The following is a 27491-nucleotide window of genomic DNA, read 5'->3' as shown; positions in this document are numbered from 1 at the left end:
AAGATCAGTGTTTATGAACTTGCAAGAAAATGCAAAATTTTGACCTCAAGTTTAAGAACGCTTGCATCGTGCAGAAGGACATTAACCAAAGCATTAATCTCTGAATGTCTAAAAAAAAATATGCAGAGTTTAGAAATCCCAAGTCTTGACTTAAATCTGATTAAAATACTCTGAAGGGACCTTTAGGATGTTCCTGCACACACTATTCCACTGTAACTGAATAAAAACAATTATGGAAAAAAAAGAGCAGTCCAAAATTCTCCCACAGGATTGTAAAAGACTCATTGCGGCTTACCACTAATACAACACAAACCCTTCTGGGCAAATTATTTATATACGTCCCTAAAATAAAAGTGCTATTAAAAAAAACTGAAATCATTCCATGCGAAAGCCCTTAGAAGCCCAGATCCATGCTTAGCTGCAGGGTTTGTAAGGTTGCTCAGAGTATTATGACTGCAAATAAAAGCTTCTTTATAGAAACTAGTTCAGTGAGCTTGCAGGAGTGTAATACATGGTGAACAACACTCATTATTAATGATTTTCAACAATACACAGGGGGAGGAGGATGCTGAGAAGAGACAATGTGTATAAGAATTGAACTGAGCATAGAGAAATTCTGGCAAGGGTTTTAAATTGAGAACATAACTGCAGGCAGAACAGTAGTCATTGTGTTAGTACATAAAGCAAACCTGATTCAGCTGCAGTTGGTGACATTTAATATTTGTTTTCCACAGGGGGGTTGGAATTTGAGCAAAGCAGTGTGCAATGTAAACACTTATCAAATGAACCAATTGTGGTCGCTACCTTCTGCTTTGCCACAATGCACAGTTTATTTCTAGATCCCTTCCACATCACGTTATGAGGAAGCTACAGCAGCAACTGGAACATTTACAACTCGAGCTCCATACTGACACAAACCGAGTCCTGAACGCCACCATTACTAACTAAAAGTGTGGAAGGGTTTATTTTAAGATGCCATAGTGGAATTAGCTTATATGGGAAAACAAATTAAGCAGGTGTGGTTTCTGGAATATAAAATTAGCAAGTAACTACACTCACTTAAGTTAGATTGCTGGAGGTTAATGGGTGGTTTCACTTACTTGCAGAGCAAATTTTGTTCAATTTCTTCATATTTGTCTAGGTTTACTGATTTAATCTTAGCTGTCATGTAATATTTCTGGCTGGATATACAATTAGCAAATGTCAGTTTGGAATGTCATAATTCAACTCAATGTAACAGGATTTGGATCTCAATCAAATCTGCTACGTTTGAGTGTTGTAGCCACTGAAAAAGTTGCACTTCCACTACCTGTTGTTGCGGTGTTGCTTCTGAGGTAATGCAGGTCACATTCTTAGTGAGCCATGGCTACTTTTTATGAGGCGGGAAAAAACTGACAAATGCCATGAGCCAAATTATAAACCACTCATGCTAACACAGAAAGTAAACATGCTAGTGTTAGCCTAGCACTTCAGAAAACCACTACTCATCAAAACATGGTCCTGAGGAGTAATATGGAAGTTAACTGAAGTTTGTAGCTGGATGTGTCAATCACTGATGTAATGTAGATATCATTGTTACATTTAAAACATTATGAAACTGGCGTGCATTTACCATATTTTTCGGACTATAAGCCACTACTTTTTTCCCACTCTTTGAACCATGCGGCTTATAGCCCGGTGCGGCTTTTTGTGGATTTGTGAAACTTTCAATCTATTTGCAAAAAATGGGATCTTGCCTCAGTCCTAAACTTAATATCATGTAAACATTATTCTTTGTGACTTGCATTTCTCTTTGCGTCCCTTATTTCTCAATAAACATTACATACATTTTTTAATTAATTCAAAGCCATTGTGATTGCTTTCGCCACACCATGTGTTTACGAACAGTTGTTCAACAAGCACGTCTTGGTGTCGGCTTGCTTTCACTCTCACTGACAAGGCTGAGTTAGGCACACTTGCTTGTTGTTAAATATTCATTGGTGCAAAAGCATGGGAGGAACTTCTGGCAAGCAGGCTATGCTGGAAGAAAAGGGTGTTTTCACCTTCAGGCAAACAGAGCAGAACATGTGTGTAAAAGGGACAGAAAGGGGGAGCAAGACTTGGCATCAAGGCATGGAAAGACGAATCTGTGCCCTTTTCAAGTGTATGCATCTGTCTCTGAGCTTTTGAGTGTGTGTGACTGCGTGTATGCGTGTGTTTGTCATTCTTGGTTAATCGCGCTGATGTTAGAGAGCTGGTAATTCCATTCTGTGCCATCCCAATAGGATTTCTGGGCAGCAGGAGAAGAAATGAAAGAAGAGACAGACTCAGAGTAACACTGCCCAGTGGCTAAAACATTTTGTTTTAATGTCAAGGGGGTAGTCAAAGGATAATATGACATGCTATCATTCCTGCAGCTCTGCTTCACTAGCCTTACTCTACTGCCTCATCTTTCCATTTCACCAAGTCAGAGAGGCCTTTGGATCTTGTACAAACAGAGTCTGCCTCAGTGGAATAAAGTGAACAATTGCAAAGGCAGCGTCGACACTGAGATCTCCGAACCAGGGATTCGAGGCAACATCAATCAATCAGGGACAGACGCAGCATGAAAATGGGCGGAAAATTCTCTTCTGAGGACCCGTTACACCGAGAGCTGTGGGTATTGTACATCAACACGTTTGAGAAAGAAAGCTTCATTAGCACAACAATGCAGAAACAGTGGGGCACTGGGAGCAGCAAGAGATCATAATACATTAGTTTTACTGAGGCTATTTTTAGAGGGCTGGCAAGACGAGATGAAGACCAAGCTGAAACTAGATCCCAGAGCATCGATTCAGGGCTTTTCAGGGGAATATTTGGGAGACAGTTTTTTGGAAAAGGGTTGAAATAGAGGGTGATACTCACAGCTGGTGGACACTACAGTTGTAAAACTTGATCTCAGTGCTGATGAGCATCTGACCAGTCTCCTTAGAGTTGAGCCTCAGCTCAACACCTGACCAGTCTGAAAGAGAGCAGACAACAGATCATCATTTCCATAAGTCACAGCCTTTGTCAAGATTTGTAACGTTTAATAAAACGTTTAATAAAATGTAATAAAATTATAGTTTTTCCAACAGCAGGCCTCATTAAATCTCACTTAGGTTGTGAATATTTGCTTTCATATTTGCTTCCACAGAGGATATATGCATGTCTGAGTCTCTCACTCTTGTGAATGTATTATTTTTATTTTGGATGCATAACTAAATCAGTTTTTATTGTGCTAAAAGACCAGGAGCGTAAGTAGGTCCTTAACTTTTCTTTTAATCTCCCTCATAAACTCTAATTATGTAGAGTATGTGAGCATTACATTTACTCTTAGGGGCAGCATTGACATGCACATAGTTGGTGGTTGCCATGGTGACTCCAGCCTTTTTTGGTCACTGATTTGTCTCCTACAAATAATCGAAATGACACAGGATGCAATGGTTCAGACAAACAAGTGCTGTTTGAAACAGAAAACATGTCTAACTGTAGCTCAGAGCGAGCTTCTTATTGCTGTGTTTTGCAGCTATGATGTGAATCCAGACTCGTGCAAGAAGATTAGTGCTCAAGAAATATTTGAGTCCAAGTATGGATTCTTCCAATGCCCTTATTTGGATAAACCATTTGAGTTATTAAAAGTCATTTTCATCTGTAAAGAGACAACTTATTTGTCTACAATTGAAAATTTGAGCCTCATCTCTAGATGGAAGTTCAATGGCACAGTAAACTTTAAGATTCAGGAAAGTTATGAACATGTTTGAGTTTCTAAAGTGCTTTTATTCAGCTAGATCATAGCTGAAAAGCCTCCAAGCATTGTTATGGCAGGAACCAATGCATGTAAAAATCCTAACGTTGAACAGAATCTCTTACTAAGATGTAAATTTATTTCCCTTCACTTTCTTTGTCCCTATAGCTCGCAATCATTACATTGTGGGCTTCATGAATATGTGGATGTTTGCATGAGCCTGAATCTGATGACATTCAGTGTGTGGGAGGCTTCAGTAACCCTCAGCACTCTGTTCTCAGCACCTGCTGGGAATCAGGATTTGTTTCACACAAGTCTCAACAGCAGTTTCATAACACACATCGGTCTCCAAGGATCCGGCAACAATATATGGAGGTCTTCTTGGTATTAAACCTCCCCTCTGAACATTTCCCTTAGTGGAAAAGAGGTCCAGTTATTTCCTTTAATGAGTGCAGTGTCCTCACAGTTTTCCACTGACCTCTTTGTCAGCCCTCCTTTAGATGATTTCCCTCTAATTTCTGCCCTGTTCTTTATTATGCATTCCTCTGCTCCCTTTTTGGTCTCATTTCCTGTTCTCTGTTCCTCTACTCTTGTCACATTTCCCCTCAGGTCATCGCCGAGGCACAATCAGTGTTGTCAAGCAGCGTCTGGAAAGACTCGCTAAAGGGACAGAGGACGGAGGGGGTTCCCATGGGAATGGATGGAGAGGGGAAAATGGAGGAGTAAACAGGCGGATGGATAGCTGGTGGGATGATGGCGGGACTTAACAGGAGGACTGGCTGACATTTACCTGAGGGAAAACACTTATATTAGAGCCGATGCACCGTCTCCTCTGGGAGTTCGGGGCAAACAGGGCTGTCATTTACTCAAAGCAGGCGAGAGGATGGGGGTTCACCAAACCGCCTCTAACACACATTGTTTTTCACAATCTGATTATGATCTATTATTTAGCGTGTTTACCTTTTCACATTGTGGCTATCTTCACCTGAAATGTTATTGCTGAAAAGCAGGCTTTAATATTCATACTGTATGTTTCTCTATCCTATGGCTCGGCTGAGATCTTGGAATGAATTTACTTTATGTGTGTTCCTGGAATGCCTACAGAAATCTGAAGACTTCCATGCTATGAACATCATTGATAGACATATTTGTTTGTAGCCTAAAAGCTGTATTTTTGCTTTGATGCACAACAGTAATTTAAGCTGCAGTCCCATTTACTAAGTTTTGATAAAGCGTTGGCTCATCTGATCATTTCATCCTACAGATGGATCTGTGTCAGTAACCAGGTGAATAATCAATGCACAGCTGAATATGGTAAAACAGTAAAACGTTAAAAAGTCATAAAATCTATTTTTCTTTCCTGATCAGTCTCATTGTGTTGATGGTTTAACCGTCTCCACTCCACACAGCTAAAAATGGTGTAAGGGTGCCGTTAGAAACAACATCATCCATAGAGGCACCCATTTTGTCCAGACTGCAGTCCAGGCAGCCATCTTTCAGAACTGGAAAAAGAAGTGACTCATGCTGAACTAACGGCAGGAATGACCAGCTTTAGAGTTCATAAGGAAACAATTCTTCATTTTACAGCACAGGTCTCCTGCCTGAGCCCTTAGGTTTTAATATTTATGTACTGACAGGCATGATGAAGGTGTTTTCAAATTCCCATAGACAGGACAGGAGATCAGGATGAGAGCAGTCTTAGCAGGGTAATGTATTTTAGATCTAATGTCACTGTTGTTGCTACTATTGTTAACATTAAAGTACCGTAAATGCAGGCAACACAAGTCAACTTTTGGAGATTTTTTTTTTCTTTTAAGCAATAAATGTATAAATGTTTTATATCTACCTTGGTCAGTCGGTATCAGCGGGACATCCTTTGCAGCAGGAGACACACAGAGTATCTGATTGCCGTTTACGTTTCCCTCGATCTCTGTCAAGTTGCCAAAGGAGCAGGTGATGCCCACAGAAAGGTCTGGGACATCACTCACCTTCACCAGCAGCTGCACATGGGACAGAGAAACAGCTCATTACTTGGTGACCGATCTACACACAGCATTTTGGCCTCTGACCAAATCTGCTGAAAACATTTTCACACATAATAGGAATCCTATTCACAGATAAATATTTAGGTACTGCAGAAAAAAAAGAGAAAACCTGTTTATTAACAACACCAGCTATGGTGGAGGTTATCTGATTGGTCAAGGTACAGGAAGGTCTGCACAGAAATGTTGAAGAAATGTACCGACTTCAGAGCAGCAGTGCCAGCCTCAAAAAGAAGGAGGGAAAAAAAGAAGAACACAGTGCTGTTGGCAAATGCTGACAAACTGCTTTGCCAAATATTGTTTCTGGGATTTAAAAGCCTGTGAATCAGAAAAAAAATAAGACTAGATTTAGATCCTACACCTCCATTTGCTTGGACGTTATATTATGAAGAATATAACGTCCTGAAGAATATGAAACTGACTAAATTAAATCAGTTTCATTTACTTCGTTCTGTTCTAAAGCGCTTGAATTTATTAGTTGTGAAAGAAAGGAAGAAAAAGAGGGAAAGAAAGAAACAAAGAAAAATAGAATACATTTTCTGTACAATATAGTTTGCATATGCACATACAGGCGTTTGAAAGCAGTGACACTGGGGCTGGACTTTTCAGCAGCTCTATCTATAAATAAATGCATTCAGCACAGGGTGTGTGATCTGGCTCTCCAGCCAAGAAAGGCAGTGTGGATAATTATCACCATGGCATTTCACAGCCTCGTTTTATTAGTTATTTTTGGGCCACAGCTCTTGAAGTTTTCCATTGTTTTATCTGCCTCTTACTAAACACCACGGGGCTGCTGGGATGGGCAAGGCAGCTGAGCACACTAACTGCATGTCTTTTCAAGAAAACTACTCCGGCAGCGGATCGCGCTGCCTCCCTCGTTAACTGCCTTACTCCCGACGCCCGTCGAGAGGTGGGATGATTTCTCTTTTTCTGCTGAGGACCTCTCGTCTTCCCCCTGTTTAACTTCACCCATGTTTGTGTTGCTTCGCTGCGAGGTGTCAGAGAGATCCTTGATTACAGCAATCACAGCAATCAATGTCTTTTGTTCAATTTCGGATTTCCCGAGCAAGCTCTCACATTAATTAGCTCTCATCATTGTCACGCACATGCACACATATACAGTTAAACACTCAAAAATTTGTCCATACACACTTTACACACAAAGTGAGAGAAAGTAAGCATGTTTGGGAGTGTTGAGCTATATTGCTCTTTTTTTGTTCTGCTGCCTTCCATGATGATGCTGGTGGTGGGTGTTTTTGCAGCTTGGAAGCAACCGACGTAATTGGTGGCAGATTTTTAGCGAGCATAATTTCTTTTTTTTTTTCTTCTTCTTCTTCTTCTCCCCACTGTTTCTGTGTCTGTCCTGAAACAGATATGAAGAGTCTGCGTTGTCATGGAGATGGCTGTTTGCACCTCTGGGATTTGGGAGCTGGGTGAATTTGCTCTGATTGGTTAGGTAAGATGACCCTGCAGCAGGTGTGGTTGACAGGTAGGAAATGACTAATATAGCCAACTGACATTCTGTAAAGTGGCCAGCAGGGTAATGTCAGCTGAGTTTAATTAAAAAGACATGAACAAAGAGATGATGCAAGGTCTATTTTAAGCTGAGGGTTGGGCCACCTGGGCGATGGAGCTGCATTCAAAGGAATGAAAACAGCTATAGTTTAAACCTCAGTTTACACCAACAAGCAACTTTAGTGGGTAAGCCTTGCCAGTACCAAATTGAACCCATGTTGCTTTCAGAACCACTGTTAATATCTGTGGCATAGATTCAATAACAGGCCAGAATCATTCTTGATATTTTTGGTCCATACTGACATCATAGAGTCACACAAGTACAGCAGGTTTATTTTCTGCACATCTCTGATGCTAATTTCCTCTCCCACTCTGCAAAGGTGCTCTGCTGAATTGGGATGTAGTGACTGTGTAGGTTACTGCAGTACGATGAATTTGTTAGCATGTTTTAGAAAAACAGTTTAAGAGGATGTGAATGTTGTGGTTCACTGTCCTTATAAAAGAAACCATGAGAGGGATGGACACAGATGGCAGCAATACTCCTGCTACCCAGCAGTGGGATGTGCTCAAAAAATATCCAAAAGGAGGCACCCACTGGTCAAACGAACAACTTCAAATTAGTGATAAATTCAGATATGGGGTAGGATCAGATAAGTGTTTATTTTGTTCTTCATTGTTTATGCACACGATTTCTCTGTACTTCTAGTTGCTTGTTTTCTTGTTTTCAAAAACCTGTTTGAAATAAATAAAATATAAATCAAATTTCACCATTAAAAAAAAAAAAAAAGATACTTGAATTCCTCTGCCTGAGGCAGAGACTGACACTCAGACAGACCAATTTATCCCATTATCAGAGGGTGGTTCCAGGTAATATTCATAGATATGCGATCTTGTTCATTACATTCATTGCACAAGTCAGTCATTTTGATTTTTATTAAGCAAAATAGCAAAAGGAATGCACAAATCTATGCATTTGTAAATTATTTACACTGTTTTTCAAGAGCAATGATACATCAAAGTGTTTGACATTTATACGAGTAATCAACAAGAAAACAGCAATGGTGATTTAAAGCTCTTTGATTTCAAGTGCATCTGCCATGCGTTGCCCATAAGGATACAAATTCACAAGCTTTAGTTTTAATAGCGGACTAATAATAAAGTTATATCACTGGCAGTAAAAATACATACACAACAGTCTGTCTTGAAACCAAGACAAGAGGCAACAACCTGTAAGAAGAGAGTGTATTGTGAGGTTTCTTATATAGAATATAATTGTGTTAAAATGAGCATATTTTAGTTCATATAAAGATCTTTTTTTTTTTACTTTACAACAACAGTGCTTCGCGCTGATTAAAATTGGATATACTATCTTTGGCTAGATGGAAGAGTACCTTAACTATTGTCCAATAAACAGTTTAGCTTGGATTTGATCACATTTTCCATGTTGTAAATCCATATAAATACACGTATGGAGATGACAGAAAGACTTAGTCTTGGTTTTCAACTTACACATATTCAGATGATATTACAATAAATAAATAAATCTAAGCTACATAACTCCAGTTACATACTTGTGATTGGTACGCTTAGAAATATCTTCACACCAAATTCTATTTTCACACAGTTTTCTCCTGTACCAGTTTTTCAGTTTGTAAGAAAGTAAAAATGTGGGTTATCTAGTGCCAATAGTTGGTCCAGTTTGAAAAGCTCTGCTGAGTAGTGCCTGCAGACCTAGAAGAGCTTGCCAAGATAGTCAGCAGCATCGTAAGAGTACTTATCTTCAATGACACAGGTACCAAGGCTATATTTAAGTGGCAGAACTTTATAGCACTTTGCAAACTTGGCCAAAAAGTACTGGAAAAAAATTTAGAAATTTTCAGAAAGTTCCAATGCAGCCACTCTGAGAAGAGTGCTTCCAGAGTTCACAGAAATTTTACATTTTCTAATATCCCAAAGTTACTGTAAGCAAATCAATCTGTAAATGCTGAACAGAAAACGACCCTTTGTCAGTGCGGGTTGATAAAGCCAAAGTATGTAACAGAGTTCTTACTAAAGATGAAGAGCGTTCTCCACAACTTTCACTGGTGATCTCTGGCCGTTTTGACTCAGTCCATGTGGAAATAATGTACTGTACTCTTCTTCACCCTGGCAACTTTACCGCCTACACACTCGCCCACGCAAACATGTCTTGGCACAAATATTGACTGCTCTGAAACAAATGAACATATGCATGCCTAAAACGCCCACACAAAGCTCTTAAAAAATAAAATAAATAAACCTTCCCAGCTAATGTTTATGCATCAGCCACAATCACGACCAAGTGAACCGCTCGGTGGATTGATCCAAACCATTCTGGCTCTTTTGCATTCATTGTTTCAGGAGAACCATTTATATGCACAGTGCACGGGAATGTGAGTAAACTTACAGGCACGCTAGGCTCGGACACTGCAATGCTGTCGGGAAAGACGGTGGCCTTCACACACTGGCTGAGAGAGGCGGCGAAACGATACGGCTCGTCTGCACGCTCACATCGATTCCTTTGAGAGCATCTGGATGGGGAAAAAAAGACATTTGTTTATTTGCCTTGTTTTTGACACTACAATTAAATAAGTAAGGCTGAGAAAAGAAAATTGCTAAATAAGAAGGTAAATAAGAAGGTGTCATTAAAATTAATATGGATGGTTAATGCTTAGTTGCTTATGGCATAGTAAAAGTAAATTGACTTTTAGACCAAGATTCTTTTCTATAAACTACTCCTTTTCATTCAAAACATCTGTATACATTTTGTAACGTGTCCATTTCAAACTGTAAATGAATGAAATAAATCAAAGAAAAAAACTGGAATAGAAAAATGGTTACTGAAGTAAAAGTTTCATTTACCTTTAAGCATCGACTAAAGGGATGTGAATACAAATGCATCCCACACTTTCCAGAATTATATTTGTGCAAATAACTCAAAGCATCCTTCGTTTCCACTTCCCAATTTTATACTTTAAATTTTCTTGACGTATCACATAAAATCTCAGTAACATACACCGACGTTTATTGCTTGTAACTTGACATGAAGTGAGAACGTTCAAGCAGAATCAATAGTTTTACAATCCATAACTGAGCTGCAATGATCTATGCACCCAAGGACTGATCCATCAATCAAAGAATAAATTTGCAGACTTAACTAGTGTAAATTGAAAGGTGCTTTGTCGTAAGAGCTCCTAATGGCCAGACAGGGCATCAAGAAGCAAACGACACAGCTACATCTCTCATTAAAAGTCTGCCTCCTCCTTCCCATTAAAACTGAGTGCTCCTTCCACACCGTTACACCAAAAGCTCTCTATCGTCAACCAACCCAGCAGTGTTGGCGTTTGGCTAACTGGCTGACTGGTCACAGCAGCCTTAATTGGACTCTGATGGGTCAGCCGTTGTCCACGGTGCTAATGTACTCCTGCGAGTGTGTGAGTGCGTGTGTTGGCGTGTGTTAGGGCTCGTATCATGCTCCTTAACCACACAGTCTCACACAGACAGACTAAGCTACATCTTCATCCCGAGCCTCTGTGTGTAATTATGTTGTCAGAAGTTGAAGCAGACTCAGGCACAGCAAAGCTCACACATGAACACGCACACACACACACGCACACGCACGCACACACACACACACACACCCCCCCACACACACACACACACACACAAAGTCATGCACATGCATAAACGCTCTTATGTAGAGTATTCCTTCGGGAAAAATGGAGAAATGATTACCTGGCTTCTTATTTCCCTTCTTATGTAACTGATTTTTTTGCCTTTAAATAAGACTTTTTAAAAGTTCTCTCTCCTGTTCAGTGAACACGTTTGACTCCATGTCTGCTGTATTTAGCTTATGCCTCTCTCCCCATTATCTGCTTACGTCTTTCACTTTTCTCTTTCCCTTTCACAAGTTGAAATTAGTACGCCTTTTCTTAGACAAGGTGTTACTCTGCCTGCAACAAGGTGCTTTTGGTTTTTTTAAATCCACAATAGCAGCAGAAAATTATACTTAATGCGCTTTCAGGTGTGGGCTGTGGCACCATGTTTTATGCATGTCTCCAATGCTGTATAGGTACAGATGCAAATCCTGGCCTGTCATTAAGGCACAAAAAGCTCTGCATTGATTTTCCACAATGTGAGATTTTATTTTATTTTTTCTGGAAAAAAGAAAAAAAAAATCGTTTCAGTGGGGTGAAGTAAGATGAGAGCGCAGCGAGAGGGGTGAGGCGGCGGGGGTGGGAGACGTGCAGGATGGCTGCTGTTGCCATGGTTTCTGGAGACGGTCATTATCTTTGTGTAGTTAGAAGCTGACCCCTTTGCCTCCCTCATTAGCTGAAGAGTGTGCCACAGCGTGTTGACGACAGTCCTGGCTTCCTCATATTCCCCCCCACTATCCCCCTCCACTCCACCAACCCCAGTACAATCTATTATCTTCCAGTCTGGGTCTGGCCTGTCACTCAGTTTCCTCACTGATGCTTAGCGTTTCATCACTGCATTCCGTGCATGTGTGCTCAAACACAGACCGTCACTTCTCCACACACACTGCCACTTCACCCAGTCCATTCCATGTAATAAGCAGTAAATATTTTTCTTTCCCTGCAGTAAAAGCTAGAAGCAGTTGACCCTGATGTTGTTACATCAAAGCCCTGTCCATGGTGCTGAAGTAGCTTCCTCCATAGAGATGCGCAGGGTTTTGTATATCCCTTAAATGTTTTCCTTGTTTAAAAAAAATAAAATAAAATAAAAAAATCAACAGAATAACTTTGTGGTCCATGTTACCCATGTGGCCAGTTGTAAATTGCTAAAGGGAAGTCAGATTTTTGTCAATAAAACTTTCAAAGTCTTGTGGAGTTTACAAAACAACTGTTGTCCAATCAACAGATTCTCCCTTGTGAGTTGTAGATCTCTGCAGCTCATCCAGAATTACCTGAAGCCCCTCGGTTGTTTCTCTGATAGATGCTCTCCTGACTGACCAGTAAGTTATGAGTTGGTAAGATTGCAGTAATGACATATTCAATTCATTTTTACATGACTAACTGAATGGTATAAACCACATATTATGAAGAGGTGTTTTACTAAATACCTCACTTTGTATACCGTTCTTTTTAAAAAGAAAATTGAAAACAAGGTATCACATTTTCTTCTACTTTACTGTTATGAACTACTTTGCTCTATCCCAAACTAAAACCTCAAACTGAATATTAAAATTTCTTGTGAAACGAGACAAAATATGTAACACACAGGAGCAGTGAGTATTATTACAGCCCTATGACTTCACTGAAGCCAAGATTGGTTTACATTTGCTACTGGAAAATAGAAGAAAGAGGTATATATATGTAAAACCTCTTTCTACGCTGCATAAAGACAGAAATAGCCCAACCAAGATATGGTTTGCATCCTATTCTTATTTATAGTTATAAAAAAAACAAAAAAACAAAAACAAAAAAAAACATGTCTTGAAACACAACATTGGAAGGAAAAATTGCCTAAAAACATCCAAGCATCTTCCTGCTCACATAAACGCATGCAGCACCTTCCACTTAATCCTTCGCACTGTAACACAAACCTTTGCACATATGCTTGCATACACACACCGCTGCCTTGAAAGCAGGGTAAAGATTTTGCTCTTCTATCTATCCCTCCTCTCCCTCTCTCCCCTCCCCTTAAGACTGAGGACGTCAGTAAAAGTGTGAAGGTCTGTGTGATTGCTGCTCTTGCTGTGAACACCATGTTTAAAAACAGGAGGAGAGGACAGAAGTGGAGCCATAAAAAACCCCTCCATACCTCCACACAGAAACGGGAAAAAATGCCACGTAGAGAGGAAAATGACAGCCCAATGGAGATGGTTTGCCTGTAGGGAAGGTGTACTGTTGGGAGGATGGAGGGGATCGATCGCTTTAGTCCCCACTAAGCGCTTAGACCTCAGAAGTATGGTTTTCTAAATGTGTGTGTGTGTGTGTGTGTGTGTGTGTGTGTGTGCGTGTGTGTGTGTGTGTTTATGGAGGGGTGGTGGGGAGTAGGAGCTCACAACTCAGAAACCAGAGAGGAAATCAAGGGAAAAAAAGCAAGGAATAAAAAAATGGAATCAAGCAGGGAGGAACAAAAAGTAAAGAAGGAAAAGATGCAATTGGACTGAAAATGATAAAAAAAAAGTAAAGATGAGACATATGGAAGAAAATAAGGAAGGATTTCAGGAAGGAATAAACAAAAGTAAAGAAGGAACCAAAACATGGAGGAAATAATGAGGGAAGGAAGAAAGGAAGGGAAAAACACAATGTAAGGCAGGAAGGAAAAATATCAGGAAAGGGAGGAAGGAAAGAAAGAATGAAAAATTAAGGACCAAAGGAACGTGGGAAAAGGAACAGTAGCGAAAGGAGGGGAAGAAACATAATTGATAAAGTAAGACACAAAAGATAGAATTTAACAATGAATAAATGAGGAAAGGGGTAAACAACAGGAAAGAAATAATGAATGAAGACAGAAAGAAGGAAAAGTTAAGCAATTAAAACAGGATTTTAAATTAGAAACCACAGCCTGACTAAGACCAACAGTTGAGGTGACACAGAGGAGCGTGCAGGTCGCAGGCCGGAGCTCATGCCGGGGTTAAAACAGCAGCCTCAGCTCTGTGACTGTGTACTGTTCTCACTGATGATGTCACTGCAGGATGGGGCCCACAGGACACCCTGCGCACGGCAAGGCCACAATCAATTCACATCATCTCCAATATCCCATTGCGAGTACTGTAGTGTAAACTGAGTCCGCCTATATATACAGACACCCTGAGCTGTTCGTTCACATGCTGGGTTTACGCAGGCCAGGAGTCCTTTAAAGGCAAAGGTTCATGAGGGAAACAGAATAACTAAGAGCGCTGGCGCTCAGCGCTCTGCATCGCGCCTTAAGCTGTCTTGAGTGAGAAAAGAGAGAAGAGCACAGAAAGAAAGCAGCAGAGCAGGCGTGGAAGCCTCTTAAAATGAACAGCAGCATGTAACAGACCCACCAACACACTGGGCTTTTACGGTCTTTAACTGTATTTTATGTCACCTGCCCACATGTACAGTACTGCTGCCGAGTACCAGCTCTACGTGCGAGGAATCTATAGAAATATTGATGGAACTGCATGTTTGTGATCAATATCTCATTAGGCTCCATTGGGAAGATGGATGTGGCCTCCCCCTGTCTGCTAACTCGAGGCTTTAGCTGATGAGGTGGCCATTAGATACACAGCCCCACATTTACAATGGACTGAAGCAGCCATTTTCACCGCTGGGTTAATTGTTGTTGCCACTGCCAAATTAGAGGGGATGTTATGCTTGACATAAATTGTACTGTAGCACTGTGATCAACATATTGCTTGAAATACATACATAATCCGGAAAAACAAGGTGCTGGAAAAGAAATAAAACTTGATTTCTACAATTTGTACTTAATTTAGATTTTATTGAACAATCGTTTAATGCGTCACCCACACCATTCATGTTGAGTTTCTCTTTACTTTAGTTTCCTCTACCTATCACAGAAAATCACTTGCAAAAGATAAGGTGTTATCTATACGCAGCCAAGAACCAGAATAAAATGTTTGTGTTTTGTTGATCCAACAAGTTCTCATTTTTATTGTAATCTTGTTATCTTAGCCAACAACAGCTTGGAGCAACAGCCATGAAGAGCTGTTATAAGCTCATTAAAATAATGGAATTCGAGTCGTGTGGCTTTGGCAAATCCTGTTGATAACCAGGTGGAGAAGTCAGACCAACCCTTTTGTTTCCAAGCATCTGGACTTGATCTCCAGCTAGATCTCAGTGTTTTCAAATGATATGCTGCTTTTTTCTGTCCTGTGCTGCACAGAAAGGATGAAGGTTAAAAGTAACAGTTGAATGTGATGGAAATATTATTTTCTACATCTATTCATGCTGATTTTTTACAAGTTTTTACTAGATTTAAGGTGACAATGTTGCCTCTTTTTAAACTGACATGATATAAGTTCAGGGTCTGTGATTGTACAAGTGTATAATTTGTGACAGAGTGAATATGTTAATGACGAGCTCCAAATTTGTTGACATCCCTGGTAAGGATGTGTACAAAAACCTTGAAATAGATGGTTGTTATGGAGACAAATCGTGGGTCCAGTTTTCCAGCTTTTCTTAACTTTTTAATTACTGCTTTTTCTAGAAACCGTGGCGACAGATAACAAAAAAAGTGAGGTTGATGTGCAGGTTAGTAATGCTACGTATAAGGTTTTGTAACTAAAACAAACGGAGCTAATTATACATACACACGTCATATTTTGAAGACATTTACCTGCAAAGAACAAAAACTATGTATTTGTTTTCTTCTATTAATTATGATCTACTTTTTGTTGGTTTTGTCTAGTAAAGCCGCAGTACAACTAAAAAACGATGTTTGTTGTTTGATGATGAAATTTCAGGAAGCTAAAGGGGGAGCAATACTTTTTAAAGACGATATATAAAACCTAAGGAGACAAACGGTTAAAAACACAGTTTAGCAGCATTTTTCCCACATCCTTCAAATGCTGACTCACTCTGTTGGCAGATGCTACACTAACACCTCAAAGCTGTCACACTCATGACAACCTGATTTCACATAAACTACATTACCAGCAGTTTTTGGCTCACAGATTCATTCGCTTTAAATTGGGTGTTCTAATCACTTCAGTGGCCACAGCTGTGTAAACCCAGATAGACATGCAGGCTGTGGACACAGACATTTGTGAAAGAACGAGTCACTGCTCCGAGCAGCTCTAAGAATTCCTGCATGGTGCCATGGTCAGATGCCACCCGTCCAAAATGTCCAGATGTGAAAGTTTTTTGCAACTAAATATTCTACAGTTAATTGTTAGTATCATAACAAAGGGGAAACAACTTAAATGAGAGCATTTAAATCACAAACTGGTGCACAGTGTACAGAATGGTAAATGTTTGCAGAGTTTATATCTGCAGACTTCTACAGAAACAGTGTGTATGGGGCTTCATCCAATGGATGTCTGTGAATAAGCTGCTGTATCAAAGCCTTACACCACAAGGTAAAATGCAAAGTGTTGGATGACTGCTCTCGTCCAGCATCAGTGTCTGACCTTACAAAAGCAGTTTTGAACAAAAAGCCAAATATTCCCATCAACATACACCTAAATGTTGGGGAAAGCCTTTCTAGAAAAACTGAAGCCGTTATAAGTGGAAAAGATGGCCTGGCATCATTTTAAACTACAATGAACTTGTAACTCATGTTTGTGTGTGTGTGGCAAACATGTATATATATGATCAACATAATTTATTTAACACTACAATTAATCATGCACTTGTTTGTTTTTGGCAAACTTTCTCTGCTGTGCATCCTTTGACCTCGACACTGGAGCCCTCTTGGACTGAAGTCAGACTTGCTGCTAATCCTGACAAATCTGAACAAAGCCAGTCATACTCTCTCGCATTAAAGGAGCAAGTCAAGAGAACGGAGACAGAACAGAGATGTGGGACAATCTTAGATAGAAAAGCTTCTTTTGGCCATGATTAGACAGCTAATCCAATAGTGACGAGATGCAGGCAGAGGGAGAAAAAAGCCCTCTGGGGAGGAGGGGAGCATCAGCATAAGTCCGTGTTTTTTGGACAGCGGTCAGATGGAGGCTGAACTAAACATTCACGGGACTGCGGCTGAAGAGCGCTCAAGATGATGAGTGCCCTTTGAGCTGCAATCAAAATGCAGCGCCGTTTTGTGGGCCGATGAGTGTGCAGCATCAAACACCCTCTCCCCTCTCTCACATTCTTTTCTCCTCATTCTTACCCCCCCCCAGTCCCACCGCCCCTTCTTCTGCCGTCTCATTCTTCTCGCATTCAGAGGATGCCTAGCAGCTGCTGGTAATTAAAGGACTTTGGGAGGCTCAAACCACACTGGATTAAAATAGAACGACAGATAAAACCAAGATGCCAGTTCTTGGTCAGCAACCCCAAATTCTCACCTCATCTTCCTCTCAAATCAAACTAATGTCCTTCCATGTTCCTAATTAGCAACCTCACAATGCCGCATTTCAATGAACATGCACGCACATACAGAAGAAAGGCATACAGGACACAACAAGGGTTTAGAGGAATAGAGGATGGATATTGCAGATGGCAGCTGCAGGAGGAAAAATGAGGGTGATCAAAGAGCGGGGCATTTATGTGTGGCAAGCCAACCATCTCTGGAGCGTCAGAGAGCCGACTCCAGAGGGAAGAGAGAGACCTAAATGGAAGCTGCGCTGCGCCAAGCGGAGATGGGATGAGTGGCATAGCTTAGAACCTACAGTTTCACAAAGGGGCTTGGAAGGAGGCACAAAAATTGGAGGAACAGGGACAGATAATTTTATAAAATCAACAATGGCTTTAGGTTGGTGTGAGGGAGGAGTGGGGGGCTGAAGGAATCAGCAGCCACCACAGCTGTGGATAGCACAACGGCTGGGGAGAAATGTAATTTTGGGTGAGTGGGGCGTCGGGAGCTCTTCACAAGAAGGATGCAGCTGCTTTTTTTTACTCCTGGCAGTCTTTGGCACGTCCTTCTATTCTTAGTTTTATTGCACATTTATCTAGCCTTTTTAGTTATTAACACTATTTCACAAACTCATTTGAGACATTTTTTGCCACTCACTCAAAAAATACTTTTGTTGGGAAATATTGCCACAGAGATGATTGCAGTAAGACATGCTAGTCACTTCAAAGCCACTTTATGTCGTCTAAATAAAATCCAGTCAAAGGGAAATTGACTTTTCATTACAAAGAAAATAATTATTGAACCAAATAGCAAGCACGTACAACAACTTGCATTTATTTATTTATTTTGTGAAACGGGGTTAGATGGAGTGCTTGTGGGAAGTCAATGAGTTACCAACAATAAGCAAAGTATTCTAAATTTGGTGAGAAATCCAACCAAGTAAAGGGAAACGTAAAGCATTTCCAGCCTGATTACCTTTCTAATGAAAAAGTTAACTACTCCAAGAAAGATGCTAACTGCTTATCATATCTGAGCAGCACTTTAAAGGTTCAGCTAATATGTCAGTGTTTTAATAAAGGAGGCATTTTCACTTTTTGCATGTATTTGAGGGTTAAATTTTTACCCTGGAACTCATTTAAAAAAATCAACAAACAAAAATGTCAATTCCATTTGGAAAAAGGGAACAAATGGGTGAAAACATTGCAATTTTAGAAAAGAACACATTCCTGTAAGGATGGGGTGTTATTTTATATAAAAATAATAATACTGTTTTCAGTTTTCCATAAATGACTGACTTTTTTGGTCAGCTTTTGATAGGGATATAAAACATAGCATCTTTAAACAAACATTTTAAGGATTTACTAGCTTTACGCCACAATGTACAAGATGGATGCCAGAACAGAAGAAGTGCAACCAAGATTGATAATGTTACGACGGCTCAGCATACGTTTCTCCGTTCCCCTCAACATTAAGCCTAACTTATATCATAGTGATAAGAACTCTGCTGCTCATTTTATAATCTAGAAACACATGTCTATTTAGAACATATGGTTTTGAAGAATTATTAGTTTTTTAATGAACATTCATCGTGTAAAAGCTGAAGACGTGAATTCAAGTTATTAATGAAGACCACAGCTGTTGCACACATGGTAATGTCTATGGGTCCAACCTAATGGAGCTCCATAAAAGCTTCCTATTCTTCCAGTAACTTTATTTCCTCCCTGCTGTAACTCTGCTGGAGCTGACAGGGGTCCTGCCACATTCGGTGCAGGGTCAGGATGGAGAAAGGGAGATTAGGACTAGAGACAGGTGGCACAAAGGTTCCCGTTATTGAGCGAACAGATGGCTGATCTAACGTAAATCAGGGTGCTGACCTTTTCTCCCCACAGTACAATCCACAAGCGCTTATAATTGTACACCAAAACTGACCCCGCACACAATGCCTGCATACACACATTCGTACTCAAACCCGGCGCATGTTTGCACGAGAACCTGCACACACATAAAACAGATGTTTCCCTGTCACAGAGGCAGTTCCTAAGCCTGTTCAGCACTTAGCATCCAGACGCCGTTTCCACGCAGCGGATTCAGATTCCCTTGGACTTGAATCATTCCGGTCCCTGCCACACCTACACAAAAGCATGTGATTAACAACCTCGCATGGAGGGTCGTGTTGTGGTAAATGATCTCTGTGTGAAGGCACGCAGCGCTGAAGGGAATACAGCGCTTCAGTCAGCCTCACCCGTTCCTTTGCAGGCTCATGCTGAATTACCTTGTCGGCAGCCAATTATTTGTCCTGTCCCGGCTTCAGAGTGGTGTAAATTACTTTAAGTGCACTTTGCCAGGCCCGCCATCACGATAATGATAATTGCAGCGCCACTGTGACACACGCAAATATCCAGCTCTACCTGGGTAGGAGTGGGGGGGTGTAAGCAATGGATTTAAGACGGAGCAGCTAATAGAATCTCTGCATGCTAGAGACAAAGAGGAACATAAACAATGACTGTTTTACTGCTGTGTTAAATTTACTTCATGTCCCTTTTTTCATGATTTCATAATCTAAATGTAAATATAAAAATGCATCAATAGTATTTTTCAATCTGCATATCAAACACATGGTTATCTACTATAGCCATTTTTTGTCTTTCGCATGGATGCCTAAGATCAGTTTTCTTGTAGTAAGTGTTCAGCCCCAGCAGGTGTCACTCATGGCTGTTATGCTTATCCTTGAAGCAGGAGGTATAGACCCCAAACTTTCTCACTGTTCAGACTTCTGTGGATGACAAGTTGTTAAAGTGGACATCTCTATAAGTCTTCTACATCTTGTTTTTTTAGAAACTGAAATAGTTTTATAAACTGAATGAGATCACTTTCTTTAAAAACCATGTCAGAGCGGTGTGAACCTACACAGCTGCTAAAGTAGCTTTAAACCAGCTCTGCACCTCTGAGGCAGCAGCTGTCCATTTCCAGGCTGGAGCTGTCTGCTTTTCTCAAGCTCCATTAAATCTGAAATAAATGTTGAGACAAATAACCTTTATGCTCTCTGTGAGGGAAAACTTCAGAACACTTAAATAGAGACGTCAAGCTAAATCTTCCAGGAAGAGGAATTTCCATACAAATATGACGGTGACTGGTGGATACTTACATATTATGCAGGACACACCAGCCACAGTGGGGATCTCCGGAGCTCAGACACTCTCCACAGGTCCCATACTGCTCACAGGATTCAATAGGAACCTGGGTAACCTGTGAATAAAACAGGACGTCTTTGAGATAAAGTATTTACTTTTTAGTCCAAAGAAAATCAATGCAATTTGTTCTTACAAGGCATAACAATGCTCCAAACATCTATTGTCAGACCTGATCAAAAAAAGTATAGAAGACCTTAAAATAATCTTTAACAGGCTGATCAAATAAATCTTTAATCAACTTGTCAATACAAGTACATTTATTCAGAGGAGGAAAAATTCAACGTTGAGAAATATTTTTAGCAAAATCCCTGGGGACACAATAGCTGAAAATCCAAACAATTTATATGACAATGAATGAAAGCGAAGCATTTTTTAAGGTTAACAAAAATTACAAAATACATTCAATAACCCATGACTTCATATTTACACTTTCCTTTAAGTGCAAATATGACAGAAGTCTATTTCTTTTTGCCACTCTTCAAAATGGGATTGGAAGCCACTGGGCTGAATCCACATTTAATTTGTCACCACATACAGTGAGACAGATCACAATAGAGGTAAAAAGAAAATAAAAAAAAACTTTACTAATAAACAATAAGATAGCATAAATTGGAATCTTGGAATTATCCATTCTCAACACACACTGTCTACATGAAAACTGTTTGTTTGGAATGGATGTCAGGACAAAAGGTCCAACATCACAAACTTAAAATGTGTCTTGCTAAACCTCACTGGGACTTTGTTGCTAGAAAGCTCAGTCTCCCTCTTATCTGACCAAACACTCTGCGATGATACATGAAAAAGCCTCATTCATGGTCAACTCAACACAACATATTTTATCAGACAGAAAATATCTAAACACATAAAAAAACATAAAATCCAATGATTACCAATAACCTGGTGCAAGGAAGTCTGACTTTTTTTTTTTTTTTTTTTTTTGGGATGATGTCAATTGTTGTACTTAACTCAAACCATGGAAACAGCTGTAAGCAGCTGGGACAATTTGGCTAAAAAAAGGAGGTTTCTCTGCCATCAGTGGACGTCTGTGTGCCCCAGGGGCGACAGTCCACCTCCACAGATCCTGTGCAAATACGCCCACACATGGACGAGCGATGACAGATGTGGAGACTTGATTGGAAGAAACGTGTCAAGAGCTGAAGCTCTATTTTTTTCAAAAAGTGTAACTTAGCTACATAGCAAACAAAATGTCAACAGGAATACATCTGAGGTGGTTCAGACTAAAAGAAACATCTCATGTCAACCATGACCCACTAATCCAAACAGGACAACCGGTCTGCATTCACTTAATGAACAATAATCCTTCTGCTTATCCTATTACTTTAAAGGACAGACATTTTTACTTACATGAAAATACAGAAGAGTTTCCACACTGTACTGTATGTGAAAACAACAGGAGAAAAATACCAAGCACACATCACCTCAGGTAGCCAAACACTGAGAATGTGAGTCAGCTGTGTGATCCACAGCCTATTTTCAGCTGCTACACAACATACTCTCATCCCTCAGTGAGTGCTTTGTACTAGGTGGGATGTACACATGGGCATTCCTGATTTTTAATGCTGCCATGTAAACTGTGATAACTTGCTAGTAAAGGATGCAGCACTATTTCTATGTTTTCAAAAAATATGAGTAAAACTTAGTTTTAAAGCAAGTACCCTCTCACACATGGTGTGACTTCTCCTAACATAAATAAGGAATGACTGCTCACAAGGAGACAAAAAATATATATGATGGTGTTTTTATATGTTCTTACAGTTCCTATAGATAACTGATGATTCAATGATTGGTGAAACTTTGTTGGTTGTTGCAAAAAATAGCTTTTTCCAAGATAACTTTGACTTTTATTCAGTGCCATGTTAGATAAATTATTTTATGTTTAATTTCACACAGAGTTTAGATCAGAAAATATAGAAGTTATATACCACTGAGTTTGGAGAAGCAGAAGGAAATTATGTTAGAAAAGTAAAGTTTACTAGTTTATTAAGGCTGGAAAAAATCCATTGACGGAATGTGTTTCAGCAATATAAAATGAAGTAAATGCTCATTTGGCTTCATCCTGACGCAAGCTAACACCACATTAGCTGATTTGATACCTTTCATTTTAGTAATGGTGTTTCTGTTTACCATCAGTAAAACTCAAAACCTGGGAATCAGTTTTTAAGTTACGTTGTTGTAAAATAATAATGACGAAAAAGAAGAAAGAACATCATAGTTCTTTTCAGTCTATGATATCTGTGCATGTTTGTGCATGCTTTGAATGCAAGCATGCAAGTCATACTCATTAGCCATACTCACTATTGTACCTCATCATGTCAGGACCAGGAGTTGCACACATACTGACAAAGCACCAAAATAACCAAAAGGAATACAGCAGATAAACAAATAAAGGGAATCTCTGGATGTAATCCAGATTAATGTTCAATGCTCTGTCTTAATTTTCTGCATATTGTCCTGTTGGATAATAACAGCAGATGTTGACAGCATTTGGAAGCTCCTCTGTAAAATGTGGGAGAATGAATGAAGGGTGCAAGTAACACCCTTTAGTAGCTTTAAAAGACTGTACATTACACATACTGGGTGAACATAATGTCCAAAGTTAAATCAATTTCAGTTTGTGGATGTAATGTGACAAAATGAGACAAGGCTTGTGGCGTGTAAATACTTTTGCAAGGCCTTCTATGTAATTCATCAAGTTTAAAAACAGCTGACAGCGCAATTTGGAACATGTGTCTGCCATTGCAGTGTCGCTGAAAAAGTTGAGGGCTGTTAAACCTGTCAGCTGGATCCAAAAACTGAGAACTATACGAGACCCAGGCTGTATAGTATTCCTTGTTTTGTCTCCGCAATCATCCAAAAACTTCAACATCACCCATCCACCTGTCTGCCCTGAACCCTGCGGCAACTGAGAGACGGTCCCAGAGGACAAAGGAAACCATTGACACCGTCGGGATTTGACAGTCCATGTGGCACTTGCATCGCGCAGACTCCTGTTATATTAACCCCCTGTCACTTCAACAAACTCCATTTGTGTGCGTGTCTTGCCTAGCTTCAGGACAAACAGGTGGCGCGCTGTAATGAGCTGCAGACGGGGGTCACATCAGCAGCAGAAGCGGCAACTGATGACAAACAAGCCCACCAAGAACGAAACTCGACTGAGTGAGGGAAGCGGCAGCTCGGCGTGCGTGGGCGCGCACAGCTCAAAGCCTCAGCCCAATGTGAGAGCGCTTAGCTTTAGCAGCAGCTTGCATCTGCTTGAGTTTCATTACCTCCACCTTAAAGAAAGTCGTTAGATTCTTCCCAAAAGCATGCACAAGTCTGACGAAACTTAAGAGTATAACTTTCACAGAGGACCAGCCAGAGGAAAGGGTTACAGTGTGGAGACAGCTGTCAGGGAGAGGTGAGGACAGGGGGTCTTCATGGTCCTTATGGAGCTGTATGTAAACACAGACAGAACTGTCTGACCTGGCAAGCTGAAAGAAAGGGGAACCGCATCGAAGAGAAGAAAGGCAGCAAAGAGGTGAACCCTGAAATAACACAGCATTATGGGGGGAAAAAGTGTGCCTTAGGTATTAAGGGTCTATGTTTCTTTGAGTTTTATGATGGTTAGATAGGGTCAGCGGTGGAGGTGAGGGGGACTGGTTGAGGAAGGGGCACACAGCAGCTGTTGCCCAGCACACGCTACAGTCACTCATCACAGCAGGCCTGCACAATGAAGCCCCTTCTCCCACTGCGCGTGCATGTGTTTGAATGAACACATGCACAGCGCCGTAACGGATGTGCAGACTGTTGTTTCTAGGTTTTCAAGAGAGAAAGAGGGATTGCATGTGATCCGATAGCCGGTGTCAGTTTCTTTGAATCTGTTTCCCAAGAAGACATTCACTTAGAAAAGTATTCTGACCCCTTGGAACTTTCCATATTTGGTCACAACAAAACTATCGTAGCACTTTATTGGGATTTAATTACCCAAGATAAAGAACTGTATAACTGAAGTGAAGGAAACATTATGCATGAGTTTGTTTGTGGTGATTTACAAACTGGACTTCTCATGGCTACTTTCAACAATTGCATTATCTACTACTCTCCCAGAAGGGATTTATTTTGTCAAGTGTATTAATAATAGTTGTATTATAAACACATTCTCCCACCTGAGCTGTGGATCTCTGCAGCACCTCCCATGAACAGAAGTCTCTCAGCTTTTGTAATGTTTTATTGAATTGAAAACCAAATATCCTTTCCAAGTCACTTATAATTATTTTCAAAGTATGCGTGACCTTGCATACTTTTAAATATGGACGTCCGCCAGATATGTTCACGCAAAGATAAATCTGTACGACTGCTTGGTGGGAAACAGTGTTCACATAAGATTGAGAGTTGGTGCAACCAGTCACAAGGATGCACTTCTGTCACACTGCTACTTTGTACCAAACTAACAGGTGTGCTGTGGATACCTTTGGCACCCAATCAGCTCAAACTTAAAAGTATCCGTGTCGGAAATTAATGAATTTATCAAAGAAAATGTAGGCAATTTGTACAGTCGTCTTTGAAAACTCAACCATCCACAAACACCAAGTATTTGGTCCTCTTTAATGCCTACAGCTACTTTTTTTGGTTTATTTATTTTCCTAATGCAATGCACTCCCCCCTCTTTGAAGAACTCTGGTCCCCCCTGGGGAAGCATGCCCTTAATTTGAAAAGCCCTGTTCTATCTATCACACAATATTCCAATAAAACACTGAGGTTTATGGCTAAAACTAAAAAAAAAAAAAAGTGAAGAAGGCTTAAGGGGTACAAATACTTTTGGAAGATATGGTAAAGATGACAACATTGTAAGTTTAGCACTGTCAGAGAGAAGCCCTGTGCTCTACTTTTAAATGAATGCTAATAGAATTCCAGCTGGAGTTGACCTCGCAGGGGGTTATTCAACCACAGAGGCTACAGTGGAGTCGCATACAGGAGCGATCAGGGTGACAGAGTGACAGCTGAGGGTTAAAACAGCTTCCTCTCTTTCAGCGTTAGTCTGAATAGCCTTCAGATCTCATTATTATAGCTGACAAGTAGCCAAGGAATGAATATTCTTTAGCTAAAGTACATAGCCACATTAATGCTTGGCTTTAAATTACAGTTTCATGCAAAAATACAGTCCAGAGTTCTTATTAACTGAGATTAAGTAAAGCAGTAGGTGTTTTTCACGAGGTCCTCTTTTATCAGTGAGACAATCAATGGTTAGGAATTGTGAAATGGAAACTTTTACAACTGATAGTGACTTGTAACTGTCTAAATAGTCTAAATGAACTTTAATCCCTTTCAGCTATACAGAAACTTTCAGCAGACAACAGGCAGGCTGAATGGGATACCGCATTGGTGTTCTGTTTTATTCCATTACAGAGCCTGTTGGATTTGGAAATTTGTTCAGCTTTTTGTAAATCTCAGAGGTAAAGATAGTCATTCTCTAAGGAAAAGACAAAGAGTGTTTTTGTAATGCTAGCAGTGCTAAATGCTGATATAAGATACTACAGATTGCTTAAAAGATGCAACCTGTCTCTCCGAGTTAATGGTAACTCGCTTGACCAAAATATTATTCAGTTCTGTTGTTGTATAATATGGTTCTAAAAATAAAATCAGAATTGGCTAAAACTGTTTTATGCAGGTCAAAATTTAACAAAAAAAAAAAAAAAAACAGATCAGAAATGAAAAGTAAGACATGTAATATTGAGGAACCTTTTTTTTCTGCTCAGGTGTCTGTATAACCTTTTTTGATAAAATAGCAGTTTTTGTTTATTTTGGTCTTGGTTCACACTGAAATCGCTCCTGGTGTTTATGCCAGCACTTTCACTTATTGTGAGTAAATTATCCACTTTGCTTGGCAGACAAATGTTTTCCTGCCTTTGATTTGGAGACCGGGACTGGACTTCCTTCTTTTTTAGTTTACATTACACACCTAGACAGGACGCCATATTTGACAGGACACAAATATGGAGGTAAGGAATTATAGAAATCCAGGTATAAGTGCATTATTGTTCACCATGATGAATGCAGAACTTAGCCTACAGTGTTTTAGATGTACCACATGAATTAACTCCTGTCTATTGAGAAAATCAAGCCATTCAACAATAACGCGTTTTTTTTTTCCATTCTAAAACAGAATGGAAAAAAAAAAAAAAAGATAAAATCCCTGGGGACATATGTTCCTAGATAGAAAAAAAAATCCTGTGTGCCTTTCTTTTAAAACGGTTCTTGGAGAAAAAAGAAAATCACAAAGGAAGATCGAAATTTCTCGCAGTGGCAACAAACAGAGTCTGACAACGTATGCACACTACAGAGAAGTAAGGAAGACTTTCATCTGTTCCCTTGTCTGTGAGCCTGAGAATGAATGGTGGCTCAATTCCTGCCCCTGTGCCCCGCTGCCCTGAGACCAAGCCATGCTCACTGTAACTCTGTGATGGATGGGGGCACGAGGGCTAAGCATGAAGAGAAGAAGGAAAAAAGTTATAAAGGAGGACAGAGCAGAGTGGAAACGGCCCATTGCACGCGGTTCTGATGGGACCTGGTGTGTGCAGCCAGATGTGCCAAAGCAGCCAGAGTGAAAGAGAAAGCAATAGGAAGAGAAAAAAATCCCAGTCACCAGTAATGGAGAGGAAACTACTTTGCACGCTGTCGTCAAGGCAACAGCCAAGGCTCTGACCTCAGGAACACCTCCACATCTAGCTGCACCAACACCAATCCCTCTAACCTTCAAAACCTTGAGCTGTGCATGGCAAACAGCTAACACCTCTGGGACTTCCTGTCATCTACACCTCCTTTAAAACATGTATAAACACACAAGCGCGCACACACACCAGTGACCCCTCCTTCTACACCTATCCATTTTTAATGAGAGTAAGCCAGGATACCACGTCACTGGAATGAGGCACATCGATCATGAACACAATACCCATTCCAGCAGAGAGGAAGAGAGAGAGGCACGGGAGGGGCCAGTGTAACCGAGTG

General features: G+C 40.2%; 1 protein-coding gene across 1 annotated transcript in view; it reads right to left on the bottom strand.

Moving 5' to 3' along the window:
- The window catches only part of plxna2 (plexin A2), a 221762-nt gene that overhangs the window by 86439 nt on the left and 107832 nt on the right, over window positions 1-27491 (bottom strand). Inside the window, exons 5-8 of the mRNA XM_007553638.2 lie at window positions 20438-20538; window positions 9728-9851; window positions 5592-5745; window positions 2884-2980 (exon numbers count right to left, since the gene is read on the bottom strand). Of these exons, the coding sequence (XP_007553700.1) occupies window positions 2884-2980; window positions 5592-5745; window positions 9728-9851; window positions 20438-20538 (476 nt within the window). The remainder of the gene's footprint in view (window positions 1-2883; window positions 2981-5591; window positions 5746-9727; window positions 9852-20437; window positions 20539-27491) is intronic.

The sequence above is a fragment of the Poecilia formosa genome, unplaced genomic scaffold (assembly GCF_000485575.1).
Source record: "Poecilia formosa unplaced genomic scaffold, Poecilia_formosa-5.1.2 Scaffold57, whole genome shotgun sequence".
Lineage (NCBI taxonomy): Eukaryota > Metazoa > Chordata > Actinopteri > Cyprinodontiformes > Poeciliidae > Poecilia > Poecilia formosa.
Note: the sequence above shows the minus strand (reverse complement) of the source record. Positions and strands in the feature narration are given on the sequence as shown.